General features: G+C 46.7%; 2 protein-coding genes across 10 annotated transcripts; both read right to left on the reverse strand.

The window, feature by feature from the left end:
• Window positions 1-798: 798 nt before the first annotated feature.
• Window positions 799-8,652, reverse strand: LOC123944882 (granzyme H-like). Of its 9 annotated transcripts, XM_046010311.1 has the most exons (7): window positions 8,518-8,647; window positions 7,044-7,123; window positions 4,098-4,213; window positions 2,613-2,757; window positions 1,957-2,089; window positions 1,497-1,754; window positions 799-1,066 (listed from the first exon to the last, which is right to left on the reverse strand). In XM_046010311.1, the coding sequence occupies exons 3-7, from the start codon at window positions 4,150-4,152 to the stop codon at window positions 923-925; spliced, it is 735 nt and encodes a 244-aa protein (XP_045866267.1). In that variant the 5' UTR covers window positions 4,153-4,213; window positions 7,044-7,123; window positions 8,518-8,647; the 3' UTR covers window positions 799-922. The 9 variants fall into 9 exon arrangements, with proteins under 9 accessions (XP_045866267.1, XP_045866259.1, XP_045866262.1 ...); XM_046010303.1 differs by lacking the exon at window positions 7,044-7,123 and having other exon boundaries at window positions 4,098-4,362; window positions 8,518-8,652; XM_046010306.1 differs by lacking the exon at window positions 7,044-7,123 and having other exon boundaries at window positions 4,098-4,365; window positions 8,518-8,643.
• Window positions 8,653-22,567: 13,915 nt separating this feature from the next.
• Window positions 22,568-25,821, reverse strand: LOC123944120 (granzyme B-like). The gene is made up of 5 exons (XM_046008913.1): window positions 25,650-25,821; window positions 24,490-24,637; window positions 23,893-24,028; window positions 23,429-23,689; window positions 22,568-22,850 (listed from the first exon to the last, which is right to left on the reverse strand). Exons 1-5 carry the CDS (start codon window positions 25,708-25,710, stop codon window positions 22,680-22,682), a joined length of 777 nt encoding a protein of 258 aa, XP_045864869.1. The 5' UTR covers window positions 25,711-25,821; the 3' UTR covers window positions 22,568-22,679.
• Window positions 25,822-26,733: the final 912 nt, after the last annotated feature.

A 26,733-nucleotide genomic window follows, 5' to 3' on the forward strand; every position in this document is an offset into this window, starting at 1 on the left:
TAACCCAGGTTGCCAGCAGGGGGAGCTGAGGTTCTGAGACCAGGCCAGGCTGAAAGGGGCTGAGTCTGATAGAGTGATTCCACTGGCCAGAGAGGCTAAGCCCCTGGGGGATGGGATGCTGGTTTGGAGGGAGGGACTCAGCCAGTTCTACCTTTTGGGAGGTGGGTACTGGTGCCTCTGATGGGCATCCGGTGGGCTGGCAACTCAGGTGCCAGAATGGAAAATGGAGGCTGTGTGGGATGGGCAACCAGGGAGGAAGGTTGACTAAATTCAGTGCTGGGCAAGGCATGGAAGGGAACCGGGCTGAGGCTGGGGGAGCTGCACACAGTCCTTGCTGTAGGAGAAACCTGCTTCCCTGTCCCCTACTCCCCTCTACCTCATAGAGAGAGAGAGAGAGAGCCCCTTGAAACAGGAAACAGGGTGCCCATGGCATGGCCCCCTAGCCTCCTGGGTCCCCAGAGTTACTCTCTTTCTACTGACCAAATTGTTGGGTTGGTGATGGTGGTTGGCTTAGAGAATTTAAGAAATTTCTAAGGCCCAGAGAGGATACTTTTCGGGGAGAGAGGTTTGTCCTTCTATAATGGAGTTTAGGCTGAACCTTTGCAGAGGGCTAAGCACCAAAGAGGTCTTATTGGGAAATTGATGAGAAACTAAGCAGCATAGGGGTTAGGGAGGGTGGGGGTGGGGGGAGAAAGGAGGCAGCAAAGCCTGGAGTTGGCAGCAGAAGACAGCCTGGGGCAGTGTTGCTTCTTACCCGAAGTGGTTCAGTGAATAAGTAAGACCTCAGTCATATTCGCTCTAGAGATCCATTTATTATGGGCCTGCTATCCCTCCTCCCCCTCTCCCCCAGTCCCAAGGGATTCTTGCCTCTGCCTCAGAAAAAATGGCCGAGCACAGAGGGGAGTCAATCTCATGCTTGCTGTTAGAGGCGCTTCATTGTTCTCTTTATCCAGGGCAGGAAGTAGGAGACCTTCATGAAGACCCCTGGAGGGGTCCCGTTCCGTTTTCCATAGGAGAAAATCCCCTGGACCATGTTGTTACACACGAGGGGGCCCCCGGAGTCCCCCTGTGGGCAGAGAGAGGAAGGACTGCGCTGGCCTCCCAGTGGTCCTGCCTTCCCAGCTGCCCTGGGGATGGAGGGTCTGTGTTAGGTGGCTGCATGGGAGATTGGGCCTAGGGCAGACCTTGTCCCCTCTCTCAGTCCTTGGGCTCTAGCCTGGTACTGACGGTTCTTTCCAGGGCCAAATTTTTCTCTCTAGTCCTAAGGGAACCTTGAATGTGTGTGTGTGTGGGAGGCGGGTAATTCTGCTGTTGGATGACGGATCCTTCCTCCCCTCTGTCCCGACCCACTTAGGGGGGAAACTGAAGACTGGATTTGTGGACCCTGCTGCCCGGGCTCTCAGGCTAAGGCAGGAAGATAGGGCCACTCCCACACCCCAGACTGCCCCAAGTTCCTCTCTCCTGGGGCCTGTCTAGGTAAATGCTGGAAGCCTGACCTTGAAGGCGGTCTTCATCTTCTTCGGGTCTCCTACACAAATCTGGGTGGCCCCGCTATAATAGCGAGGGAAGAGGGATGCACACGCCTCATCCTTCTGCACTTCCAGTGACACCTCCTGCAGAGTGGTTGCTAGGGTGGTCATCGAGACCCGACCCCAGCCAGCCACACTGCACACCTGTCCAGGCCTCACTGGGTTCTTGCTCCCGGGCAGGCGGAGGGGCTTCACAGCTGCAGTCTGCTTGGCCTTTCTCTCCAGCTGATGGGAAGAGGCGAGACAGTCCAGCTTAGAAAATGGCCTTGGGGCCTGGACGTCCTGATGAGGCTGCACTGTCTTCTCTCTGCCCTGAGCCACAGGGACTGGTCAGGTTGCCAGGATGGAAGGAGGGAGGGGACAGGTCCCAGTGGGAGGAGGAACCAGTGGACCCAGGAGAGCAAGGGCAGCAGGGAGGTTTCCTTACTTTCAGTAACATGATGTCGTTGGAGAAGTTCTGCTTATAGTCTGGATGGGGGATGGCTGTTTTCACGGGGATGACCTGCTGGGTCTTCTCCTGTTTCTTGATGTTGTGGGCCCCCAGAATGACCCTCATGGAGCTGCACAGACAGCAGAGTGGGGTGTGGGGGTGTGGAGTCATAGGATACAGACCAGGGGCTATGAAGGGCAGGTGGTAGCCAGGGCAAGGCAGGGCTAGAGACAAGGGGGAAATCGAGGTGACAAATGGGTCCTGGATCCTCTTTTTATCAACGACACTGAAGGTAGGGCTTCTTCGAGGTTTCTTTTGCCTTCAGGCAATATCATGAAATTACACTGAGTTTGCATTTTGGCTCTAATGGATATTACCATCCTCTACGGCTGCTTTTTTTTTTGCCTGGTGTGGTCCCTCTCTTCTCAGCTGTGCCACTTACTCTCACATTGGACCCTCTGACCCCAAAGCTTACCTGTCCTACTTCTCAGGCTTTCATCACCCCAGCCATGCTTTCAGCGGGCTCCTCTGATGAGCTGTCATGGGCTTGAGTTACCGGGAGCCCTGGGTGCTTCCCTGGGCTGCAACCACTGGGGACAGGACAGGGGTCCCTGTTGGGGTCTCAGATGTGTAGGCTGGCGGCTGCCCCTCACCTTCCCCGGCAGTGAGCAGCCGTTAGAACAAAGTACTTGTGCACGAGGACACCACCACACCGCTTCTTGCCCTTATCCAGAAACTGAAGAAATGCCATGTAGGGCCGGGAGTGGGCCTTAGCCTCATGGCCCCCGATGATCTCCTCTGAAAGAAAAGGCTGGAAGATGTGGTGTCTGGGGGTGGCTGTGGTTAGGAGGGAAGGTTTAGGAAGGTAGTGATCGAGGGTGGGGTCTACCCTGTGGACCCCAGGATGGGCAGTCCTCCCAGGTTCATATAACATGATTTTCTTTCTTGAACCTCGAGCCTCAGAACCCCCCTGAGAAGGGAGCATTACTTGTTCTCCACATTCCACTGTATGTATGGAGGAGATAAGATCTATCTTCAGGGGGCACCTGGGTGGCTCAGTTGGTTCAGCGACTGCCTTCGGCTCAGGTCATGATCCTGGAGTCCCAGGATCGAGTCCCGCCTCGAGCTCCCTGCTCATCAGGGAGTCCGTTTCTCCCTCTGATATTCTCCCCTCTCATACTCTATCTCTGTCTCTCTGTCAAATAAATAAATAAAATCTTAAAAAAAAAAGGCCTATCGTTTAAAAAAAAAAGATCTATCTTTAAGATGATGGAGTCCCAAAAGATCATGGACAGGACTCGCCTGATACCTTGCTTCTCAGTGAATCTCCAGGGTCCTTCTGAGCCTCTGCTAACATCCCAGGGTGTCATTTTCTAATAAACTACCTATGAGTTTGTGGAGTTGGATTTTCTAAAATCCTCATGTCATAGGGGCTAGCACATGGTCTCAGTAGACATTTTTAGGTTGCACAAGGGAGTAGCTTTCAGTGAGCTTTTGGCTGATGTTGGCTGGAGTTAGTGCTGGTGGAACGTGAGGCCACAGGAGTCAGGGAGGGCACTGCCAAAGAGAGTGGAGCAGCCGAGGGCCCGGCGCAGGCAGGGGGAGGTGGTGCTGACAGTGGGCTCCACAGCCCTGGGGTAGAGCTTTGGGTATAGTCATCTAGCAGCTGCTGAGATCGACTGTACCCGGGCTCTTCTCCCAGGCAGGAGTGAGAGGGTGGAGAGCACTGGGAAAATTAACTGGTTCTTTAAGCTGGGTCTAGTGACACCTCCCACTACTGTAGCCGGTTTGTTTGAGCTTACCTTTCCTGGCTTGGATTCAGGGCTTTTAATTGCCTGTCTTTTGTAGCTTCATGTCTTCTGCCAAATGCCTTTCTCTAAACAACTCACTTTCCAAGTGATAAGAAGGAGGCTAACCCCTACTAACCCTTTTAGTGAGCACCCTTCCTGCCGGCCATCTTTGTTGAGCGTCTGTCTAGCATCGGACCTGTAGGTCTGAGTTCTGGGTAGGAGCTGGGGTTCAGAAAGGTTCTAGACTCAAATTGAGGACAATCCCTAACTGTGCTGGGCAGAAGGGCCAACAGTACAGAGGGTTTTGTGGGATGGCCTCAGGTCTCTGGAATGGATATGGTCACTCACCTGTCTCAGCCCCAAGGGGCAGAAGAAGGGCCAACAAAAGCAGGAGAGGCTGCATCTTCCCTGAAGGTCTGCCCACCTCAGAGCTGCTGATCTTTCTTCCTTCCAGATACAGAGCGCTGAGGGGAATGATGGAAGGGTGGCTCACTGATCTAGGCCTCTTCAACCTCTGTGTCTCTACGGCTGGGTGTCATCATTTAAGGTGGTTATTGAAGTTCTCTGGCTTGGGTTAGGTGAGAATGGTGCAGCTATCACACTTGCACTACCACTGCTGAGTCATAGGGTGAAAGCAAGAAGAAAGAACAAGAAAGTGAAGGCTGTGGCTCCTGCCAGCAGGAGGGCTGGTACCTCAGAAGCCCCTAAGTGACTGACTCAAGAATGTCTCCATTTCTCGTCTCTTGGCCCTTTTTCCATTTCTGAGGAAATCAGGAATAATTACTGAGCTAGCTCGGTCTGGGGATACCAGAGAGCTTGAGATGCCGATGGTCGTTTGGAGCAGACTAAGAATCTGTGGTAAGTATACATTTTCCCACAGTCGAAGCACACTCATCGATGGCAGGCATTCAGCCAACCACTTTTTCTTTTCAGCCTGCCTTTTCTGAGGTGGATGTTTTAAAATGAGATTATTTTTTCTGAATACATTCTTATGGAAGAGACTTAGAGATTGTTGAAAAATGGAAGAAAAAATGTACTCAATGAACTATAGGCTATAGGACACCTTTGAAACCATAAGATACCTTTTAAACACAACTTTTTATTGCAATGAACACACACATTCTCTCTCTCTCTCTCTCTCTCTCTCTCTCACACACACACACACACACACACAGAAAGAGCATGGGGTGGGAAGAGGCTGGATCAGACCAAGATGGAAGAGTACTTTCGATGTCGTTTGCGACTGTGGGAAGATGGGCGTCAGGACACCAGATGCTGTGCTACTCTGGGACCATGGCACGGCTGTGACTGGCACTTGAGCTAGGCTTGGGAGTACTGAAAGGCCCTCCCGAAACTCTTCCAAGCTCCCAAGCTGCCACTCTGATTGGGGGAGGGAATGCTGCATGGGGTGAGTTACAGCTTTCCAGAGTCTTCCCACCCATTTCTATTAGCATGAAGTGGCCCCCTATCCCAGAGCTTCTTAGGTGGTCCTTCCAGATGTGGATTCCTTTATGTTGCCATATTGGGGTAGGATGGGGTGGGGGTGTAGGTGTGGGATAAAGTAGGAAGGCAATATGGATGAGATAAGAGCATCCTCTAGGAGAGGGTCATTTTTCTTGGGGCAGTGTCTCCTTTTTCCTGATGGAGCTTACATTCAGCCTGGCAGGGGGAGGTGGTGCTGGGAGGTATATTTTGAAGGAGCTGGGTACCAAAGCAACATGACTTTTTATTCTAGAGAAATGTGATCAGATGGTGGCTGGACATGCAGTAGGTAACTAACAAATGTTATGGTGAATAAAAGAAGATGATCTAATTTCCACTCAAGAGATGGAAGTTTATGAAGCCTTGGAACCCTCCTCTTCACCCCCTTTCCCACTACAGTTCTGGCCTCTGCCCCAGAGAAGATGGACAGATTGATCCTGGGAGCATCTCAGTCTGGTCCCTGCAGGCTGAAGTATCTCATTGTTCTTTCTATCCAGTGCAAAAATCTTGAGATCCTGGTGTAGACACGTGGAGGTTCCCCATCTGTTTTTCCAAAGGAGACAATACCCTGGACCCCATTGTTACACACGAGGGGGCCCCCAGAGTCTCCCTGTAGGGAGAGGGAGGAAAGACTGAGTTGGGCTTTCTCTTGGTCCTGTCCTCCCTGCCATCCCTGGAGGTAGGTGGTTTCTGTTAGGGGACTGTGGGTGAGATCAGGGCCTGGGGAGGCCTGTGGCCTCCCTTGGTCCTTGGGCCCCAGCCTGGCCCTGATACTCCCCTCCCTTTTCTCCCTCAGAAAGCCTCTGCCCATAAGTAGCTGTGGGACTATCTCTCACCACCCCTCCCCCCCCTAGGGAGATAGGAACAGAGACTGGATTGGTTAGAAAGGATGAGGACATAGAAATAAGGCTAGTTCTCATTGTTCATTCTCCTCAAAACTTGGCTGTCCCAGGGCTGGGCATGGATAGTGCTGGGGATCTCACCTTAAAAGAAGACTTCTTCTTTTTCAGGTTCCCCACACACATCTGGGTTGTGCCGTTGTAGAGTTTTTTATAGCATGAGATACATTGCTTGTTCCTCTGCACTTCAAGCTCTACCTCATGCAGTTTCCAGGCCCCAGAGGTGCTGTTCACGCTGAGGCGTCCCCAGCCAGCCACACTGCACACCATCCCTGGCCACACCTGCGCACTCCTCTTGGGCAGCCGAGGGGGCTAACATAGGCAGTCAGGTGGGCCTTTTTTTCCAGCCGAATGCAGAGGAAAGGAATTCTAATCTCCCAATGGCTCACAAAGACTCCAGGGACAGTCACGGGGTGGCCCTCCTCATAGCCCCAGGACAAGTAAAAATGTCATACTTGGAATGAGGGACAGGAATGACGTCACAGGGGATGCAAAATCCCCAGGAGTAAAGTGTGCAAAAACCAGTGGACCAAGGGCCCTACCTACAGTAATGTGATGTCGTTGAAGACATATTTAGGATTATAGTCTGGGTGGCAGATGGCTTTTCTCACTGGAATGACCTGCTGGGTCCTCTCCTGCTCCTTGATGTTGTGGGCCCCCAGGATGACCCTGATGAAGCTGCACCGAGAGTAAGTGGGAGGTGGGGGGGTCACAGGAGGTACAGCCCAAAGGCCATGGATGAAACGGGACAGCTCAGGGCTGGGATGGAGAGGAATTCTAGGGGATGGGGCCCCAGGGCTGAACATCTGTGAACCCCCTGCTTCTTGACAGCCTAGGCTGGGTGGCAGTTCCTGGAAGAGGGATCCTTATATGGAGTTAACAAAAGGGTGGGCTTCCAGGCGCTGCTTCTTACCTCCCCTTGCAGTGAGCTGCTGTTAGCACAAAGTTCTCATGTACCAGGAACTCCCCACAGGTTTTATTTGGATTCTGGATCTGGAGAAATGCCATGAAGGGACGAGAATGAGGTTTGGCTTCATGGCCTCTGATTATTTTCCCTGAAAGAAATCGTTTACCCTGCCCATGTGCTCATGGAGCCAAAGGCTGGAGATGGAAAGATGGGGATGAACTGAAGCAGGTGGGAAGGAGTTGGGGTGGCAGAGAGTAGGGTCTGTAGTAGGCAGCAGCAACCGAGAAGGGTTCCTCAGGCAACATTTCTGGCTTACCAAATGACCCACAAGACTCAGATTCTCCCTCTAACAAAGAGAAGAGCAGTCCTTGTTTCTTAATTCCTGCAGTAGACACATATGGTGGCAGATGGAATTTGCATTTGGAAGAAACAGCAAGTCCCCACAGATCCCGGAAAATCCTTTCCCTGATATCTGGGTCCACTATCCCCTTTTGTTTCCCAGACTTTACTGAGCTGCTCCTTATTTGTAATGTTTGGAACATGAACTCAAAATGCTCATGTTTATGTTTTGAGTTGTGTTTGAGCTTCATGAGAGCCTGACACATATTAGCTGCCCAGGAAGTGTCTTAGCTGCATGAAAGAATGGCTCCCAATCAGCCTCTGAGGGAGCACTGGTTGTGGTTCTAAGTACCAGTAAATATGGGGCCTGCCAAAGCCATTGTACCCACTGTGGCTGAAAAATGACCAAACCCAAGTATTAAGGGGACCGGGATGCCACCACCTCTGAGACCAGCTGGGTCCTTGGCTCCTTCTTTGGACAGCATAAGAATGACAAAACTTGGAGAACTGGGTGGAGATTGAGGACAGATTTTAAGACATTGAGTTAGAAAATTAGTGGGCCTACTTAAGCAAAGGACTCTTGGTTTGGACCCAGCTCAGGTCATGATCTCGGGGTGGTGACATCAAGGCCCATATGGGGCCCTGTGCTCAGTGTGGAGTCTGATTAGGTTTCTCTCTCCTCTGCCCCCCACTCCCATGAACATGCTCTCTCTCTCAAAAACAAAGCAAAACAAAACAAAATAAAACAAAAAAGAAAGTTAGTGGGCCTAGCTTTGATTACAGAAGCCAGCCCCTTTCTCCAAACTGCCTGTTCCTGGGGGATTAATTATTTCTCATTCCCACCTTCCAACTCTTCTAGATGCCTTTGTATAAGAACCCAATTTCCAGATGACAAGGGTAGGACCTACAGCCACCCGCCCCCTCCCCGCCCTCTGGGGAATAGATTTCTGCTCTGTCATTCATGCTGAGTGTTTATCCTGCTTCAGATTTGCCCATCTTGGAGGGAGGTTGGCAGATATGATGTGGGATCAAAAGTCAGCAGGACGGGGATGTGCCTGAATGGAGCATCTGAGCAGGGCTGTGCCATAGTTGGATGGGGCTGGGCCTCTGTTGAGGCGGGCGCGGGGAGACAGTCACTCACCTGCCTCAACCTTGGGAGCCAGAAGAAAGACCACAAGGAGTAGGAGCAGCTGCATTTTCCCAGGAAGGTTGCCCAGGTTGGAGCTGCAGTACTTCCTCCTAGTCCTTTAACCACTGTGTTCCTCTCTGGTGTTGTAGTCTTTATCACATAAGGCTCTGTCTGAGTGCCTCCTATCGCTGTCTGATCAAGTCCAGGCCTGAGTGAAATAATTTATCAGTCACCACATCAGCACTGGTAGCTTTTGACCACACCAGCAGAGAATAGGAACCACAGACTATGGGTGGGGTGGTTAAAGATGTCGCATCCGTGAGTAGTAGGGCCCTGAGTTGCAGTAATCTGAGCCTCTTGATGATACATCCAAGAACACTTTCTATTCCTGGGCTCTCTTTAGACTATCAGGATGATCCTTCATTGAGCTGCCTTTTCTTGAGACTCGGGGGTATTGGAGGTGAGATCCTTTGCTTCTGGTGGAGGAGTCAAAATCACCAGTGATCTGATAAGGATGGTGAGGGCCACAGTTAGAGGGATGGATTGAATGAATGGTGTGGGAGTAATGTTGAAGAGGGCTTGCTTCACTTACTGAAGAATTGAGTGGTTTAAAACAACAGCAATGATACCACCACCACCACCACCACCACCATTTTTCTTTTCCATAAATCTGCAAGTTGTGGATAACTCTCCTCTGCTCCCCTTGGTGTCAGGGAAGACTTGAAGCCTGGAGACTAGAATCTCCTGAAGTCTCACTCACCCATGCCCAGTGGTTGGTGCTTGTCTTCTGGGCCCATCAGTTCCTCTCTATGAGGTCCTCTCATGCAGTTCCTGCATGGGATTCTTCAGTCTTCCTCATGACATGATGGTTGGCTTCCCCAGAGTGAGTGTCTCTCCCAAATCGAGCCAGACAGAAGCTGTGTTCTTTTTATTACCTAGCCTTTGAAGTCATATGGCATTGCATTCTACCATATTCCACTGCTTGGAGCAATCAGAAACCTCCATCCAGGTTAAAAAGGAAGGGGCCTTGACCACACTTCTGAGTGGGAGGAGTGTTTCAGTCATGTGGGAAGAGCCTGTGGGATGGGAGACATACAGTGGCAACCACAGCAGAGGACAATCTGCCATACTCCTTTAGTTGCAGGTAGAGTTGGTCAGAGGACTTGAAACCAGTGAGTGGTTTAAACTGAGGTCATAGCCTGTGGATAGGGTGAGATGTGCTCTGTTATGACCAAATATGTTGAGAATGGAAGAGGTTTAACTGTCTCTCAAAAGTTACCCTCATTAATGAACTATAGATACCATGTGAAGTGGGAATGGAGGCCAGGGAGTTAGAACAATATCCTAACACCACTGTCTGGGGAACTATATTTCTCATATCCCTGTACCATTTGCTAAACAAGTTATTCTGATCGTCTCCCCATAATGGATAAAGACAGGAGTCATGTGAAAATATTGTCACTTCTGAACATCTTGATCCCCACTGTCTTAAGAAGCAATGAAGCCAATATCGACTCTGGCAGGGTGGGGAGCCACAGTGAACTAGAGAGTGGCAACGCAAACCTGTGTGAGGTGAGGAAGGTGCCCACAGCAGGCCTCCTATGTGGACACTCTCCTTATCCCACATGGGCTTGGATGCCCTGCACTGGGCATCCCAATATAGCATGGCAGAATAAATGTGAGGTGAGGATGGCAGCCCAGTTCAGGAAGCAGACACCCAAGTGGTGTCAGGAGGATGTTCATATCAGAGGCTGGGCTATTATCTGGTATTAGAGCTCAAGCAGGGAGAGAGGGGCCTCCACTGATTTGGCAGTCTGGTGCAATTCATCAGAGCAGGTTGAGGAGGGTGAGGTAGACATTGGCACAAAAGGACTGCTTTTAAATTTAAACAGAATTCTCCATAGGCAAGGCTTTTTTTTTTTTTTTTTTTTTTGGATTGGTGTCACAGGATATATTTATTTTCCATTATAATTTTACTTACATCTTATCTATTTAAATTTAAGATGTCTCTCTTGTAATCAGCACAAAATTTAGTTTTGCATTTCTTATCTAGACTAATAATCTCTGACCTTTAATTAGAGTGTTTAATCTGTTTACATTTAATGGAACTGCTGATAGATTGATTGAAGAATGTCTTATTGGGATTTGATTTGTATTTGTGTGATTTCTTCTTTGTTCCTTTGTCCTTCTTTTCCTGCCCTATTTTGTTGTGTTCCATTTTGTCTTTTTTTAAAAAAATATTTCATTTATATACTTGATAGAGACACAGTGAGACAGGGAACACAAGCAGGGGGAGTGGGAGAGGGAGAAACAGGCTTCCTGCTGATCAGGGAGCTGGACACAGGATTTGATCCCAGGACCCTGGCATGATGATCTGAGCTGAAGGCAGACACTTAGTGACTGAGCCCCCCAGGCACCCGTTTTGTCTTCTTTATTGGCTTTTATTTACACCTGTATATATTATCTTAGCATTTGCTCTAGGATTGCAGTATGATTCCTCACATATCGCAGAGTACTTTGAATTAATGTTATACCACTTCCCATAGGAAACTTGTCATGGTGTCTTTCCATATAACCCCCCCCCCCCACCTTTTGAATTATTTTTGTCATACATTTTACTGTATACCATTATTCCTAAAGCATTTTTTTGCCCTAAATAATCAGTAATCTTTGAACAAAATTAACATATAAAATCTTTTATATTTAGTCACATTTTATACATTTATTTCTCTTTTTCCCTTCCTGCTTTCAACAGGGATCATTTCTCTTTAGCCTAAAGAACTGCATTTAGTATTTTTTGCAATGCAGTTCTGATGATGGCAACAATTCTCTCATCTTGGTTTTTCTGGAAATGTTTTCATTTTGCCTTCCTTTTAAACAATATTTTCACTGGATAGAGAATTCTAGGCTGAATACCAGAAATAGGTTGCCTATTCCTTTTTTTTTCTTTCAACTGTTTAAAAATGTCATTTAAGGGGCACTTGACTGGCTCAGTCAGTTAAGGGCTCAGGTCATGATCTCTGGGTCCTGGGATTGAGCACTGCATGGGGCTCTGTGCTCATCAGGGAGTCTGCTTGAAGATTCTCTCTCTCCCTCTGCCCCTCCCCTTTCTTGTGTGCTCTCTCTCTCTAAAATAAATAAACATATCTTTTCAAAAATGAAAATGTCATTTGACTGTCTTCTGAATTTTGTTGTTTCTGGTGGGAAGTTTGTTGTTATTATTATTTTTTTAATAGTCAAACACTTTTCCCCCATTGTTATTCTTTGTTGTTGTTGTTGTTCCTCTTATTGCTGTTTCCCCTGAAGTAATGTCTCTTCTTTTCCCTCTACTTTCACCTTTTTGTCTTTATCAAATACCAGTTTGACTCTTGTGTGTTTAGATGTGGCTTTCCTTGTCCTACCTGAGGCTCACTGAGCTTTCTGACAGTGGGGTTGAGAAACGTCATCTAGCAATAAGCCTATGAAAAAAAGGAACTCAGAGCTCCATGTCTTTCATGGTCCAAGCAGTATCATGTGGGATACAGATAGGTAATAAACACTGACAGTTCTCTAAGTCTGTGAAGTGTGGTACTGGAAGGCAGAGCCATCCCTGAAACAAATGAGGAAGATGAGGCCTTCCTTCATGTCTATCCTCACCAGAAGCTGGCTCTGCATTTCTCTCTCCAGTCACACTGTGACCTGACTCTTCCAGTGAGTCTGTGGGGAAGGAGGTATCATGGTAGCAGATCTTGGGGGGAGGAGAGAACCATTTTCTTGAGGTCACTACTGAACTATTTTATTTTGTTTCATTTCTTAATTTTCATGACAGAGATTGTTAAGCAAGAGAAGAATTGTTTCTTCAAAGCTGGGAGTTGGGGGATATTTCCCCAGACAAAGGAGATTTGAAGAAATTGGCATGTTTAAGGTGCTCCCTACCCCCATCCAGTTGTGCCCATGAGTAGACTTCAGCTCACCAAGGAAGATGTTTCGAATACTTGTCACAGAAGCACTGTCACAGGAGCCTAGAGGATTTCCCTCCAGGGAGGTGTCTGAGCAGAAGCTCATCAGAGAATGGTGTTAGAAAATATGTAAGGATTCTTGCTGGCCTGGCTGTCAAGAGATCTGGTTTCAGTCCAGGCTCTGTCCTGACTCTGGTACCTTCAGTCAGTTTCTATGCCTTCCTGGGACTTTGTCTCTCTCCCATCTCTCCAAGGAGGATAAGAGACTGCGGCAAGTGTTCTCAAACTTGTTTTAAACCACAGAACCATTTCCTTGAAGTAAAAGTTATATGTAAACTAAATATGAGTGTGGCTCAGTAACTTTAAAAAATAGTATTTTAAATTTTGTTTCTGCATTTTCCTTTTTGTCTTTTTTAATCAAGAAAACTTTTAATCAAAGGAAAAGGAACTTTTTAAACTAGGGAATTCAGTATGCCTTAAATACCCAGATTTTTTTTTTTCAGTACCAGCTCAGAAGTTAGGGGACCTCATTGCTCTTCTCTTGTAAAAGTGCCCAAAGCCTTTAAGAGATGGTGTTGCTTCAGGGTTTGCTCATAATATGTGAAGGGGCATGGCTTTGAGGGTTACATGACCGCAGAGTATTTACACCGTGTCACAGAAGGAGTGGTGTTGTGTGTATTTGGTGCAGGGGGGCATTAGTCCAGGGCTGGAACTTAGGCTCAGCTTTCAGGAAGTGCCCACACTAATGGCAAAACCTTGGAGGTACGGCTGCTGGAAACATCTTGTGAGGCAAGCTCAACACAAGGAAATCCTTGTTTAGCAAGAAATCACATCTTCTATGTGTGGCCTCCAAGCCAGCAACTTCTGAATGTTGAAGAGTCTAGAAAGTCTTGGGCTTTGTGGATGCAGCAGGAACCATGGTGGCCTGAAGAGAAGAGGTGATTCTCCATTTTTCCAGATGATGTGAGCCTCTCTGGTTCTAGTTTGAGTCTGCATAGGTGGGAGCTTGCAGTCATGACAGAGATTGTCTCTGGCTTGTAGAACTGGGTATGTGTTTAGAGTCACCCATTGCCTTTGGGCAATTGAATGTTGTGGTTATTCATACCATTAGAATATTTGCAATGACATTCAGACTTGCTACTTCTTAAAATATGTTCCATTTATTTATTTATTTATTTTTTAAAATTAAAATATTAACATATAATGTATTATTTGCCCCAGAGGTGGAGTTGTGAATCATCAGGCTCACACATATCACAGCACTCACCATAGCACATACCCTCCCCATTGTCCATAACCCAGACACCCTATCCCTACCCCCAACCCACCAGCAACCCTCAGTTTGTTTCATGAGATTAAGAGTCTCTCATGGCTTGTCTCCCTCCTGGTCCCATTTTGTTTCATTTTTTCCCTCCCTACCCTCCATGACGCCCTACCCTGCCTCTAAAATTCCTTATATCAGAGAGATCATATAATTGTCTTTCTCTGACTGTCTTATTTTGCTTAGCATGATACCATTTAGTTCCATCCATGTCATTGCAAACAGCAAGATTTTGGCTTCTTGTTGGCTGCATAGTATCATATATATATATATATATAGAGAGAGAGAGAGAGAGAGAGAGACATAGATACATACGTATGTCTATATATCCATATCTATATGTATATCTATATATATGTCTATATACCACATCTTCTTTATCCATTCATCTGTTGATGGACATCTAGGTTCTTTCGATAGATTGGGTATCGTGGACATTGCTGCTATAAACATTGGGGTGCATGTACCCCTTCGGATCATTACATTTGTATCTTTAGGGTAAATACCCAGGAGTGTGATTGCTGGGTCATAGGGTAATTGTGTTTTCAAATTTTTGAGGAATCTCCATGCTGTTTTCCAGAGTGGCTGCACCTGCTTGCATTCCTACCAACAGTGTAGGAGGGTTCCTCTTTCTCCACATCCTTGCCAATATCTGTCATTTCCTGACTTGTTAATTTTAGCCATTCTGACTGGTGTGAGGTGGTATCTCACTGTGGTCTTGATTTGTATTTCCCTGATGCCGAGTGATGTTGAGCACTTTTTCATATGTCTGTTGGCCATTTGGATGTCTTCCTTGCAGAAATATCTGTTCATGTCTTCTGCCCATTTCTTGATAGGATTATTTGTTGTTTGGGTATTGAGTTGTTTGGGTATTAAGTTCTTTATAGATTCTGGGTACTAGCCTTTAATCTGGTATGTCATTTGCAAATATCTTCTCCCATTCTTGTGGGTCTTTTGGTTTTGTTAACTGTTTCCTTTGCTGTGCAGAAGATTTTGATCTTGATGAAGTCCCAATAGTTCATTTTTGCCCTTGATTTCCTTGCTTTTGGCAATATTTGTAGGAAGAAGTTGCTGCAGCTGAGGTTGTAGAGGTTGCTGCCTGTATTCCTCTCAAGGATTTTGATGGATTCCTTTCTCACAGTGAGGTCTTTCATCCATTTTGAGTCTATTTTTATGTGTGGTGTAAGGAAATGGTCCAGTTTCATTCTTCTGCATGGGACTGTCCAATTTTCCCAACACCATTTATTGAAGAGACTTTTTCCCATTGGACATTCTTTCCTGCTTTGTCGAAGATTAGTTGACCATAGAATTGGGGGTCCATTTCTGGACTTTGTATTCTGTTCCATTGATCTACATGTCTGTTTTTGTGCCAGTACCGCACTGTTTTCATGATTACAGCTTTGTAATAGAGCTTGAAGTCTGGAATTTTGATGCCTCCAACTTTGGTTTTCTTTTTCAACATTCCTCTGGCTATTCAGGGTCTTTCCTGGTTCCATATAAATTTAAGGATTATTTGTTCATTTCTTTGGAAAAAATGGATGGTATTTTGATAGGGATTGTGTTAAATTGGTAGATTGCTTTAGGTAGCATAGACATTTTCACAGTATTTGTTCTTCCAATCCATGAGCATAGAACGTTTTTTCCATTTCTTTGTGTCTTCCTCAATTTCTTTCATGACTACTTTATAGTTTTCTGAGTACGGATTCTTTGCCTCTTTGATTAGGTTTATTCCTAGGTATCTTATGCTTTTGGGTGCAATTGTAAATGGGATCAACTCCTTAATTCTCTTTCTTTGTCTTGCTGTTGGTGTATATAAATGCAACTGATTTCTGTGCATTGATTTTATATCCTGACCCTTTACTGAATTCCTGTATGAGTTCTAGGAGTTTTGGGGTGGAGCCTTTTGGGTTTTCCACATAAAGTATCACATCATCTGCAAAGAGTCAGATTTGACCTCTTCTTTTCTGATTCAGATGCTTTTAATTTCTTTTTGTTGTCTGATTGCTGAGGCTAGGATTTCTAGTACTATGTTGAATAGAAGTGGTGATAGTGGACAGCCCTTGGATGTTCCTGACCTTAGGGGAAAAGCTGTCAGTTTTTCCCCTTTGAGGATGATATTCGCTGTGGGCTTTTCATAGATGGCTTTGATGATATTGAGATATGTTTCCTCAATGCTTACACTTGGAAGAGTTTTGATCAAGAAAGATGCTGTGCTTTGTCAAATGCTTTTCCAGCAACTATTGGGAATATCATATGGTTCTTTTTCTTTCCTTTATTAATGTATTGTATCACAGCGATTGATTTGCCAATGTTGAACCAAACTTGCAGCCCAGGAATAAATCATGCTTGGTCGTGGTGAATAATCCTTTTAATGTGCTGTTGGATCCTATTGGCTAATATTTGGTGAGAATTTTTGCATCCGTGTTCATCAAGAATATTGGTCTGTAATTCTCCTTTTGATGGGGTCTTTGTCTGGTTTTGGGATCGAGGTAATGCTGGCCTCATAAAATGAATTTGGAAGTTTTCCTTCCATTTCTATTTTTTGGAACAGTTTCAGGAGAATAGGTATTGATTCTTCTTAAATATTGGTAGAATTCCCCTGGGAAGCTGTCTAGCCCTGGGCTCTTGTTTGTTGGGAGATTTTGATGACTGCTTCAATCTCCTTACTGGTTATGGGTCTGTTCAGGTTTTCTGTTTCTTCCTGGTTCAGTTGTGGTAGTTTATATGTCTCTAGGAATGCATCCATTTCTTCCAGATTGTCAAATTTGCTGGTGTATAGTTGCTCATAATATGTTCTTATAATTGTTTGTATTTCTTTGGTGTTGATTGTGATTGCTTTTTCATTCATGATTTTATTAATTTGGGTCCTTTCTCTTTTCTTAAGTCTGGCCAGGGATTTCTCAATCTTATTAATTCTTTCAATGAACCAGCTCCCAGTTTCGTTGATTTGTTCTGCTATTCTTTTGGTTTCTATTATCATTGATTTCTGCTCTGTTCTTTATTATTTCTCTTCTCCTTCTGGGTTTAGGTTTTCTTTGCATTTTTTTCTCCAGCTCCTTTAGGTATAGGGTTGGGTTATGTACTTGTGACCTTTCTTGTTTCTTGAGAAAGGCTTGTATTGCTATATACTTTCCTCTCAGGACTGCCTTTATTGTGTCCCAAAGATTTTGAACAGTTGGGTTTTCATTATCGTTTGTTTCCATGCATTTTTTAAATTCCTCTTTAATTTCCTTGTTGACCCACTCATTCTTTAGTAGGATGCTCTTTAGCCTCCACGTATTTGAGTTCTTTCCAACTTTCTACTTGTGGTTGAGTTCTAGTTTTAAAGCACTGTGGTCTGAAAATATGCAGGGAATGATCCCAATCTTTTGGGACCAGTTGAGACCTGATTTGTGACCCAGGATGTGATCTATTCTGGAGAATGTTCCACGTGCACTAGAGAAGAATGTGTATTCTGTTGTTTGGGGATGAAATGTTCTAAATAGATCTGTGATGTCCATCTGGTCCAATGTGTCATTTAAAGCCTTTATTTCCTTTTTGATGCTTTGGTTAGATGATCTGTCCATTTCATTGAGTGGGATGTTAAAGTTCCCTACTATTATTGTATTATTTTTGATGTGTTTCTTTGATTTTTTTATTAATTGGTTTATATAATTGGCTGTTCCTGGGGCATAGATATTTAAATTTGTTAGATCTTGTTGGATAGACCCTTTAATTCTGACAGTGTCTTTCCTCATCTCTTATGGTCTTTATCTTGCAATCTAATTTATCTGGTATAAGGATTGCCACCCCAGCTTTCTTTTGATGTCCATTAGCAGGATAAATTGTTTTTCATCCCCTCACTTTAAATCTGGAGGTGTTTTTGGGTCTAAAATCAGTTTCTTGTAGGCAGCATATCATTGGGTCATTTTTTTTTTTAATATTTTATTTATTTGACAGAGAGAAATTACAACTAGGCAGAGAGGCAGGCAGAGAGAGAGGAGGAAGCAGGCTCCCTGAAGAGCAGAGAGCCCGATGCGAGGCTCGATCCCAGGACCCTGGGATCACGACCCGAGCCGAAGGCAGAGGCTTTAACCCACTGAGCCACCCAGGCGCCCCATTGGGTCATTTTTTTTAATCCATTCTGATACCCTGTGTCTTTTGATTGGGGCATTTAACCCATTTACATTCAGGGTAGCTATTGAAAGATATAAATTTAGTGTCATCAGATTGCCTATAAGGTGACTATTATTGTGTATTGTCTCTGTTCCTTTCTGGTCTGTTCCTTTTAGGCTCTCTCTTTTCTTGGAGGACCCCTTTTAATATTTCCTGTAGGGCTGCTTAAGTGTTTGCAATTCTTTTACTTTTTGTTTGTCTTGGAAGCTTTTTATCTTTCCTTCTATTTTCTTTTTTTTAAAAAAAGATTTTATTTATTTATTTGACAAACAGAGATCACAAGTAGGCAGAGAGGCAGGCAGAGAGAGAGGAGGAAGCAGGATCCCCGCTGAGCAGAGAGCCCGACATGGGGCTCGATCCCAGGACCCTGAGACCATGACCCGAGCCAAAGGCAGAGGCTTTAACCCACTGGGCCACCCAGGCCCTGCTTTCCTTCTATTTTTAATGACAGTGTAGTTGGATATAGTATTCTTGGCTGCATATTTTTCTTGTTTAGTGATCTGAGTATATCATACCAGTCCTTTCTAGCCTGCCAGGTCTCTGTGGATATGTCTGCTGCCAGTCTAATATTTCTACTGTTGTATGTTACAGACCTCTTGTCCCAAGCTGCTTTCAGGATTTTCTCTTTGTCACTGAGACTTGTGTGTTTTACTCTTAGATGATGGGGTGTGGACCTATTTTTATTGTTTTTGAGAAGGGGTTCTCTGTGCCTCCTGGATTTTGATGCTTGTTCCCCTTGCCACATTAGGGAAATTCTCTGCTATAATTTGCTCCAATATACCTTCTGACCCTCTTTCTTCTTCTTCCAGGATCCCAGTTAATCTATATTGTTTCATCTTATGCTATTACTTATCTCTTAAATTTTCCCCTCATGGTCCAGTAGTTATTTGTTTCTCCTTTGAAGCTTCTTTATTTTCCATCATTTGATCTTCTATATCACTAATTTTCTCTTCTGCCTCATTTATCTTAGCAGTAAGAGCCTCCATTTTTTTAATTGCACCTCATTAATAGCTTTTGTTTATTTCAACTTGATTAGATTTTAGTTCTTTTGTTTCTCCAGAAAGGGATTTTTATTTCTCCAGAAAGTGATTTTCTAGTATCTTCCATGCTTTTTTCAAGCTCAACTAGCACCTTGATAATCATCATTCTGAACTCTAGTTCTGACATATAACTAATGTACATATTGATTAGGTCCCTAGCTATCAGTACTGCTTCTTGTTCTTTTTTTCTTTTTCTTTCTTTCTTTTTTTTTTTTGTGGTGAATTTTTCTGCCTTTTATCCAGATAGGAATAGATGAATGAGAGAACAAAATACTAAAAGGGTAGCAGTGACCCCAGGAAAATATATACTAACTAAATCAGAAAAGACCTGAAACCAAGGGGACAAGAAGGGGGGGGGGAGAGAAAAAATATATATATATATTAGACTGGTGTATAGAGCAGAGACACACACTTGTATATTTTGGTGTGTTAGAAGAAACTACCTACCAAAATTTTAAAGAAAGAAAAACTTATATGTACAAAAATAAAGGTAAACATGATGAAGGGATCGAATATGACTGTAAAGATGTAACTTAAATAAGATTCTAAAAAGGGAATTGATAAGTTCTTTGAAAAAAGAAAAGAAAAACAAAAAGGACTATGACAGTGAAAATTTAAAAAGATTTAAAAAAATATTGATAAGATAAAATAGTTTTAAAATGTTATAATAAGGGAGTGCCTGGGTGGCTCAGTGGGTTAAAGCCCCTGCCTTCAGTTCGGGTCATGACCCAGGGTCCTGGGATTGAGCCCCACATCGGGCTCTCTGCTCGGCGGGGTGACCGCTTACTCCTCTCTCTCTGCCTGCCTCTCTGCCTACTGGTGATCTCTGTCTGTCAAATAAATAAATAAATAAAAATCTTTAAAAAAATAAAAATGTTATAATAGGAAAGAAGAAAATAAAAAATAAGAAAAAAAAATTTAAAAGATTTAATTTTGCAAGCCTAAAGGATCATGGGGGAAAAGCATGAATTCTATGCATTGTTTTCCCCTAGCTGTGGAGTTTCACAGTTCTCATTGATTGGTGAAGTTGGTCTTGACTTAATGTTGTTGCTGATCTCCTTAGGGAGAGGCCTGTTGCAGTGACTCTTAAATGTCTTTGCCTGAGGCGGAATTGCACCACCCTCGCCAGGGGCCAGGCTAAGCAGTCTGCTTGGTTTTGTGCCCGGGAGCTTTTGTTCCCTGAACTCTTTCCATAGAGCTCTGGAGAATGGGAATGAAAATGGAAGCCTCCCAGTCTCCAGCCTAGAGGAGACAAGAGCTTGGGGCTCCACTCCTCAGAGAAAAGAGGTCAATCACTCCCAGTCTCCCTGGTCTCCAGCTGTGCTCTGAGCTCACCTGGCCTGTGACCAATTGTTTCTATCTCTGGTGCACAACCCCATTTGGAGTCTCCAAACCTAACAGATTCCTGCCTTTCTCCTGTGCTGCTCCTCCCTGGGGAGGAAGATGAGTCTCCCAGGTTCTTCCCTTCATGGGATCCTTGTTTGAAGAGCAATGGTCTGGCTGTGACTTGGATCATGGTGTAAGGTAACCCTGAGCAGAGAGCTCACTCCTTGGCTCTGTCTTTGCAGCCGGCTTCCCCACTCTGATACTTGGGAGCTCTGCTGCACTCAGACACCCCTGGTCTTTTGTGACTCTGCAGGTACTGAGACCACACTGTCTCCATGAGGGCTCCACATCCTGCTTAGCCTCTAGAGTGACGTCCCTCAGTGGAGCAGACTTCTAAAAGTTCCAATTTTGTGCTCTGCTGCTCTCTCACTTCCCTGGAGCTTGCCCCTCTCCTGCGGTCTATCTTTCTGTCACTTTGGATTCACTTCTCTGTGTGTCCTACTTTCTGGAAAGTGGTCAATTTTCTGTTCCTAGAATTGCTGCTCTTCCTCTCTTCTCTCTCCTCTTTGGTTTGTAGCTGTTCAAAATGTTTTGGTAACTATCTAGATGAGCTCCTGGGACATGATGATATTTAGGCCTCCTACTGTCTGCCATCTTCCTCCTTTCTCTATTTTATTTATTTTTATTAAAAATAAGTTTTATGTATTTATTTGTGTATGAGAGAGAGAGTCACACTTGTGAGTGAATGGGGGTGGGGGAATAGGGGCAGAGGGAGAGGGAGAAGTAGACTCTCCACTGGCTTGATCCCAGGATCTGGAGATCAAGATCTAAGCAGAAGGCAGATGCTTAACAGACTGAACCACCTAGGTGCCCCTTATACCTTTTACTTTTGAAACAAATGAAAATAAGGCTGCCCTGTCCTTTAGGTGAAGAGCAGACCCCAGGAAACCTAGTTTAATAACTTCACATCTAGGAACTAAATGACTAAAGTCCCATACACTGCTATTTCCAAATCCCATACACTGCTGTTCTAGAGTCACATGCAAAAACATTCATGCAGCCTGTAACCAGTAATAAAAATAACTATAAATACTTGATTCCTGTGCATTTCCCACAGAGACGTAGGTCACATGGACTTGTGTGAAGGAGGGAGAAGGGTTTAGTTGGTTCAGGTGAAATTCAACAGCGTCAGGTTCACCTGGACTCAGGTGATAGAGCCTGCATTCTGTCCACTCAATACCTGACACTTAGCAGGTGCTCAGTTAGCATTTGCTGGTTGGTTGATGGAAAAAAATTGTCCTTTCCAGTCCTACTGAACAGAGGAGCCCTTTTTCAGTCAAAGACTGATTTAGCCCAAGGTGACCAACAGGGAGTCTCAGCCTAGAGGTTGGCATTGACAAGAGGGACAGGTTGAGAGAGACTCAAGCTGATGAGTGACCTGGCAGCTAGTGGACCCTGACACATGGAAGGGGTTGAGCTGGCCTGGCCAAGTGATAGATGGGGCCAAGAGTTCTGTAGAGCCACCTGGCCAACCCTGTTCTCCATGGATGCTGTCTGGTGCTCTCAGGCCTTGTGACTGTGATACCCCTCTCTACTGGATCATGAACTGGGCTGACATCTCAGAGGTGAGATGCTCAAACTTGGATATTGTAGGTGGAAAGGGAAGGAGGCAGGTCCAGGTCAGAAGACTGTTGTCTGGAAGACACAGGTGTTGGTGGGCACTGAACACTCTCAGTGGTAAGCAGGGATGCAGGAGACTAGAGGCCAAGTTGGTCCCTGAGCTCAGAAGAGGTCAGCAAAAGGAACGCAACTCAGCTGAGGTGAGATTCCAGAGCTACTCAAGAGACTCAGCCCCAATCCATGCCAGCTTCCTTGGATGGATGTCCAGCTTGAGAAGGTCCCTGTCACTTCCCAGTGGGTTAGGGCTACATCCTTGAGCTGTTGCCCTAGACTGGGCCAGCTTGGTGTCCAGGGCCCACAATGTTTCCTTCCTCCCTGCCAGAGAGTACAGGGGGAGGATGTAAGAAATTCACCCTAAGCCCCAGGCATAGAGAGGTTCATGGTTTCTCCTGGTGGTACTCAGCTTTGGCCCTGGCAGAAGGGCAGGGTCTGAGAGACAGGTGTAGGTAAGCAGGAGCTGGAAAGAACTTTGCATGGGGTTGGGGGAAAAGGGTGGAGGACGAAGAAGAGGAAGCAGAAAATAGCAGAATTGTGTCATTGGCCTTGTAAGAACATATTTGCTGCCAGGCAATAAGGTCAATGAATAAACAAGAAAGCAGCCCTTCACATTCAGTTAAGAGACATTTATTTGATGGCTGACTTTCAGGTAAGACACATTTATTCGATTGCTGTCACCTTCCCTGCCACCCTTTCCAGTGTGATTCTGGATCAGCTCTAGAGCAAATAGTCTGGCTCCTGCAAGTAGAGGCTTTTCATGGTTTTCTTTATCCAAGGCAGGAAAGGTGAGATTTTGGTGTAGACCCGGGGAGGTGTCCCATCATTTCGTCCATAGGACACAATGCCCTGGGCCACATTGTTACACACGAGAGGGCCTCCAGAGTCCCCCTGTGGACAGAGATAGGGAAGGAGTGAATCAGTTCTCCTGCTGCCCCCCATTCTCCACAGCCCCTCTGAGAAGACTGCCTTGTGTGACCACCAGGGGAGATGGGAGGACAGGACAGGGCCGGACCTTGTCAGTACTTCACTTCACCCCAGGTGGCAGCTCCCTCTCCTCCCCTGGGTCCCAGGTCCTGTGCTGAGGGACTGCAGGCTCCACTCTCCTGTTTAGGTACCCAGAAGCCAGTGGGCAGGGCTGACACTCAGCATAGAGGCCAAGCCCGGTAACCCAGGTGGGGACCAGTTCTGAGGTGCCACCTGGTTTTCACTCCTGCACACCCAGGGAGCAGAGATTTCTAGCATCGGTGGCCTGGCATGGGGCAGAGTGCGGCAAATTCATCCTGTAGGAGCACCTCATTTGAATATATCCTATACCCTCAGCAGGATTGCAGAGGGTCTGGGTGTCCCCATCTCTGGCTGTTCCCCCTCCTTTCCTCACGAGAAAGATCACTGCTTGGGTCTCCAGATCCCAGGTCTTCCCCAAACACCCATCCCCAGAGCCATGCTAAGCAGACACCCAATCTCACCCGAAAGGAAGACTTCTTTTCCTCTGGGTTCCCCACACACAGCTCAATGGTGCGGTTGTAATGCTTGGGATAGCGGGATTTGCACTTGCCATCGTCCTGCACTTCCAGCCTCACCTCCTGCAGAGTGTCTGGGTACCTGCCTATCTTGGCCATCTTCCCCCAGCCGGCCACAGTGCACACCTGTCTTGGCCTCACCCGGTTCTTGTCCCTGGGCAGGCGGAGGAGCTTCACAGCTACAGTCTGCTTGGCCTCTCTCTCCAGCTGATGGGAAGAGGCAAGAGAGTCCAGCTCAGCCAGTGGCCTTGGGGCCTGGATGCCCTGATGAGGCTGCACTGTCTTCTCTCTGCCCTGGGCTAGGGACACTGGCCAGGAAGCCAGGATGGAAGGAGGGGGGGACAGGTCCCAGTGGGAGGAAGAACCAGTGTGGACCCAGGAAAACAAGGGCAGCAAGGAGGTTTCCTTACCAGCAGTAACATGATGTCGTTGGAGTAGTTGTTGGGATCATAGTCTGGGTGAGGGATGGATGTTTTCACGGGGATGACCTGCCAGGTTGTCTCTGGTTTCTTGATGTTGTGGGCCCCCAGGGTGACCTGGATGGAGCTACACAGAGAGCAGAGTGGGTGTGGGGGTGTGTAATCACAGGATCAGTCCAGGGGCTGTGAAGGGCAGGTGGCAGTTGGGGTGGGCAGGGCTGGAGTTGATGGGGAAACTGAGGCAACAGGAGATTCCCAGGTTTGAGCTATCTGTGCCTTCTGCTTCTCAGTGGCTGAGGTAGGATTATGGAGCCATTGGTGACTGTGTCAGGGGTTCCCAGGGGTCAGTTACCCAGGGAGACACGTGAATGAGATGAGTTTGCATTCTGATGCCAAAGCAGGTCCCAGCTCTTCTCTTACTCCAGCAATGCACCTGGTTCCGACCTCCCTCTCCCCCCAACCTACCTGACCTCCCTCACCCCCTTTCAGGAGTCCCCCGGCTCATGCGTTCCTCAGAGCACCCAGGGCAGAAGGCAGGACTCCGTGCCAGGGTTTTCAGGGCGGTGAAGGCTCATGGTCGCTCCTTACCTCCCATAGCAGTGAGCAGCTGTCAGCACGAACTTCTTGTGTACCAGGAATCCACCACAATTTATCTCCTTATCCTGATTCTTGATACTAAGATACGCCATGTAAGGCCGGGAGTGGGGCTTGGCCTCATGTCCCCCGATGATCTCTCCTAAGGGAAAATTCTGTTCTGTTCCTGTGTAATCACCGAATGCACCAGGCAGGCACAGCCCGAATTTGGGAGGGTGTGGGAGGGGCCTCCACTCCCTCCCTGGGAGGGGGAAAAAGACAGCGTCTCGGTCTGTGAATCTGTCTTCTACACATGACCAGAGGGGAGCATACCTGTCGTAGGAGTAGAGACATCCTAGGGGATCCTGAGCAGTCCCTCTCTTGACTTTGCTTTGTTTCTAGTGAGTTTCTAAGGCCCCTATTATCCCGTGAAGTCTTCTCCAGTGTTCAGGGCCTAAGTTTAGTTATATAGGTATTGTCTCACAAGGCCTGTTTCCATGGCCTGACATGTAGTAAATACCTAGGTAAGTGTTGTTTGGCTGCGTGAGGGCAAGACTCCCAAGGAGCCTCCAGATGAAGGCTGATAGAGCGAGTGCTGCTAGGATTCTGGAAAGCAGAGAAGTTTAGGTCTGCCAAGGTCATGTTTGAAAGAGGGGAGCCACTAACAGCCTGGGAAGAAAAGCAGAGTTGGAGAGAGGGATGAGGATCCTTGGGATAGAGCCAAGGTAGCAGCAGTCTTCTGGGGACCATGGTCCATCCCACAGTGGGGTCTGCTGAGCCTGGGCTTCTCTCCCAAGCAGATGCTGAGGGAAGCAGCTGGCTCATCCCATGGGGAAGCCAGGCCTGCTCTGTCCTCTGCAGGGGGATTTATGATGTTCTCTTTTCCAGTTTCTCACCCTCTGCTATGTACTTCTAGGAAAGCTCCATTTCCAGATAGCAAAGGCTGAGCCTGGGAAGGGGACAGTACCCACTGGCTCTTCTAGAGACCAGCCTTCTGCTCTGCCATTCCTGCTGGTGGCTTACCCAGCACGCTACTTGAGAGTGGGAGGCAAGATGACAACCAGGTGCAGAATGTTCCTGGTGGATAGGTGGATCAAGGGTGTGCAGAAGGGCCAGGAGGGCTGTGCCCACTGTGGGATGGGATCGGGCCTTGGAGGGTGGGGGTGGTCACTCACCTGCCTGGGCCCCGGAAGGCAGGCGAAAGGCCAGCAGGAGCAGGAGCAGGAGTGGCTGCATCTTTCCTAGGAGGCTGCCCAGGTCGGGGCTACTGGTGCTTCCTCTGTGCTTTTAGCTCCCAGGAAAGGAAGTGAGTGCAGATGGGCTCACTGACCTTGAACTCCTCTCTGGTTTGTGGTGCTTCATCCTAGAAGGCTTTCTATGAAAGCTTCCCTGCCCCCACACCTCTGTCTGATGACGTTCTTGGGGTGGTTGTGTGAGAATTGTGCTGTGACCACATCAGAACCCACACAAGTTGACAGAGCAGACCACTTGTTCCAGACCACTTGAAAAACACTCAGGACAGTGAGTGTACAAGGTGGGGACTGGAGGATGTGGTATCAGCCTGGAGGGGTTCTAGAGCCCAGAAACCTGAGTCCCCAGTGATAGGCCACCACTGCCTCAGCTCCGTGCTGAGTCCATCAGGATGATTTCTTTAGCAGCTGTGTATTTAGGCTCCTTATCTGAATGATCCAACATACCAGAGATGTGTCTCTGTCCCTCAGAGAGCATGTCCGGTGGAGGAGACAGAAATAGCAACAACCAGGGTCCAGCATGGTCAGACCCATGGTAGAGGGAGGCACAAGACAGTAAGAGAACGTGGCCACTATTTACTAAATCCATAGGGCAACCCCTTCATCACCCCAGCTTCTTTTCTAGGGATCTTAACATCTGTTTTTAAATTACAAATGCTCAGTCATAGAGTCCTCGTCTTTTGTCAATGCGTCTAACAAATGCCTTGCATTTGACACTTAGCTTATGTTAATGAACCATCCTGACCCTAGACATCGAATCCACTGGTTGACTGAAGCCCAGGTCATTCCTCCTTTGGGTAGACTGGGGTCAGTCCTGTCTAAACCACCTAAAACACATGAACTAAGACTGGGGAAGGGTTGGTTCCCAGAAGAAGTTCAAATTACTAGATTGCCAATACCATGTGAAATGGGAAAGCACATCGGGCAAGCAAAGACCAAGAGCTGTCCTTTTAGCATTCTCTGGCCTCTGCCCAGAGAGCCACACTTCTGAGATAGCAGGTTTGTCACA

The sequence above is a fragment of the Meles meles genome, chromosome 6, assembly GCF_922984935.1.
Source record: "Meles meles chromosome 6, mMelMel3.1 paternal haplotype, whole genome shotgun sequence".
Classification (NCBI taxonomy): domain Eukaryota; kingdom Metazoa; phylum Chordata; class Mammalia; order Carnivora; family Mustelidae; genus Meles; species Meles meles.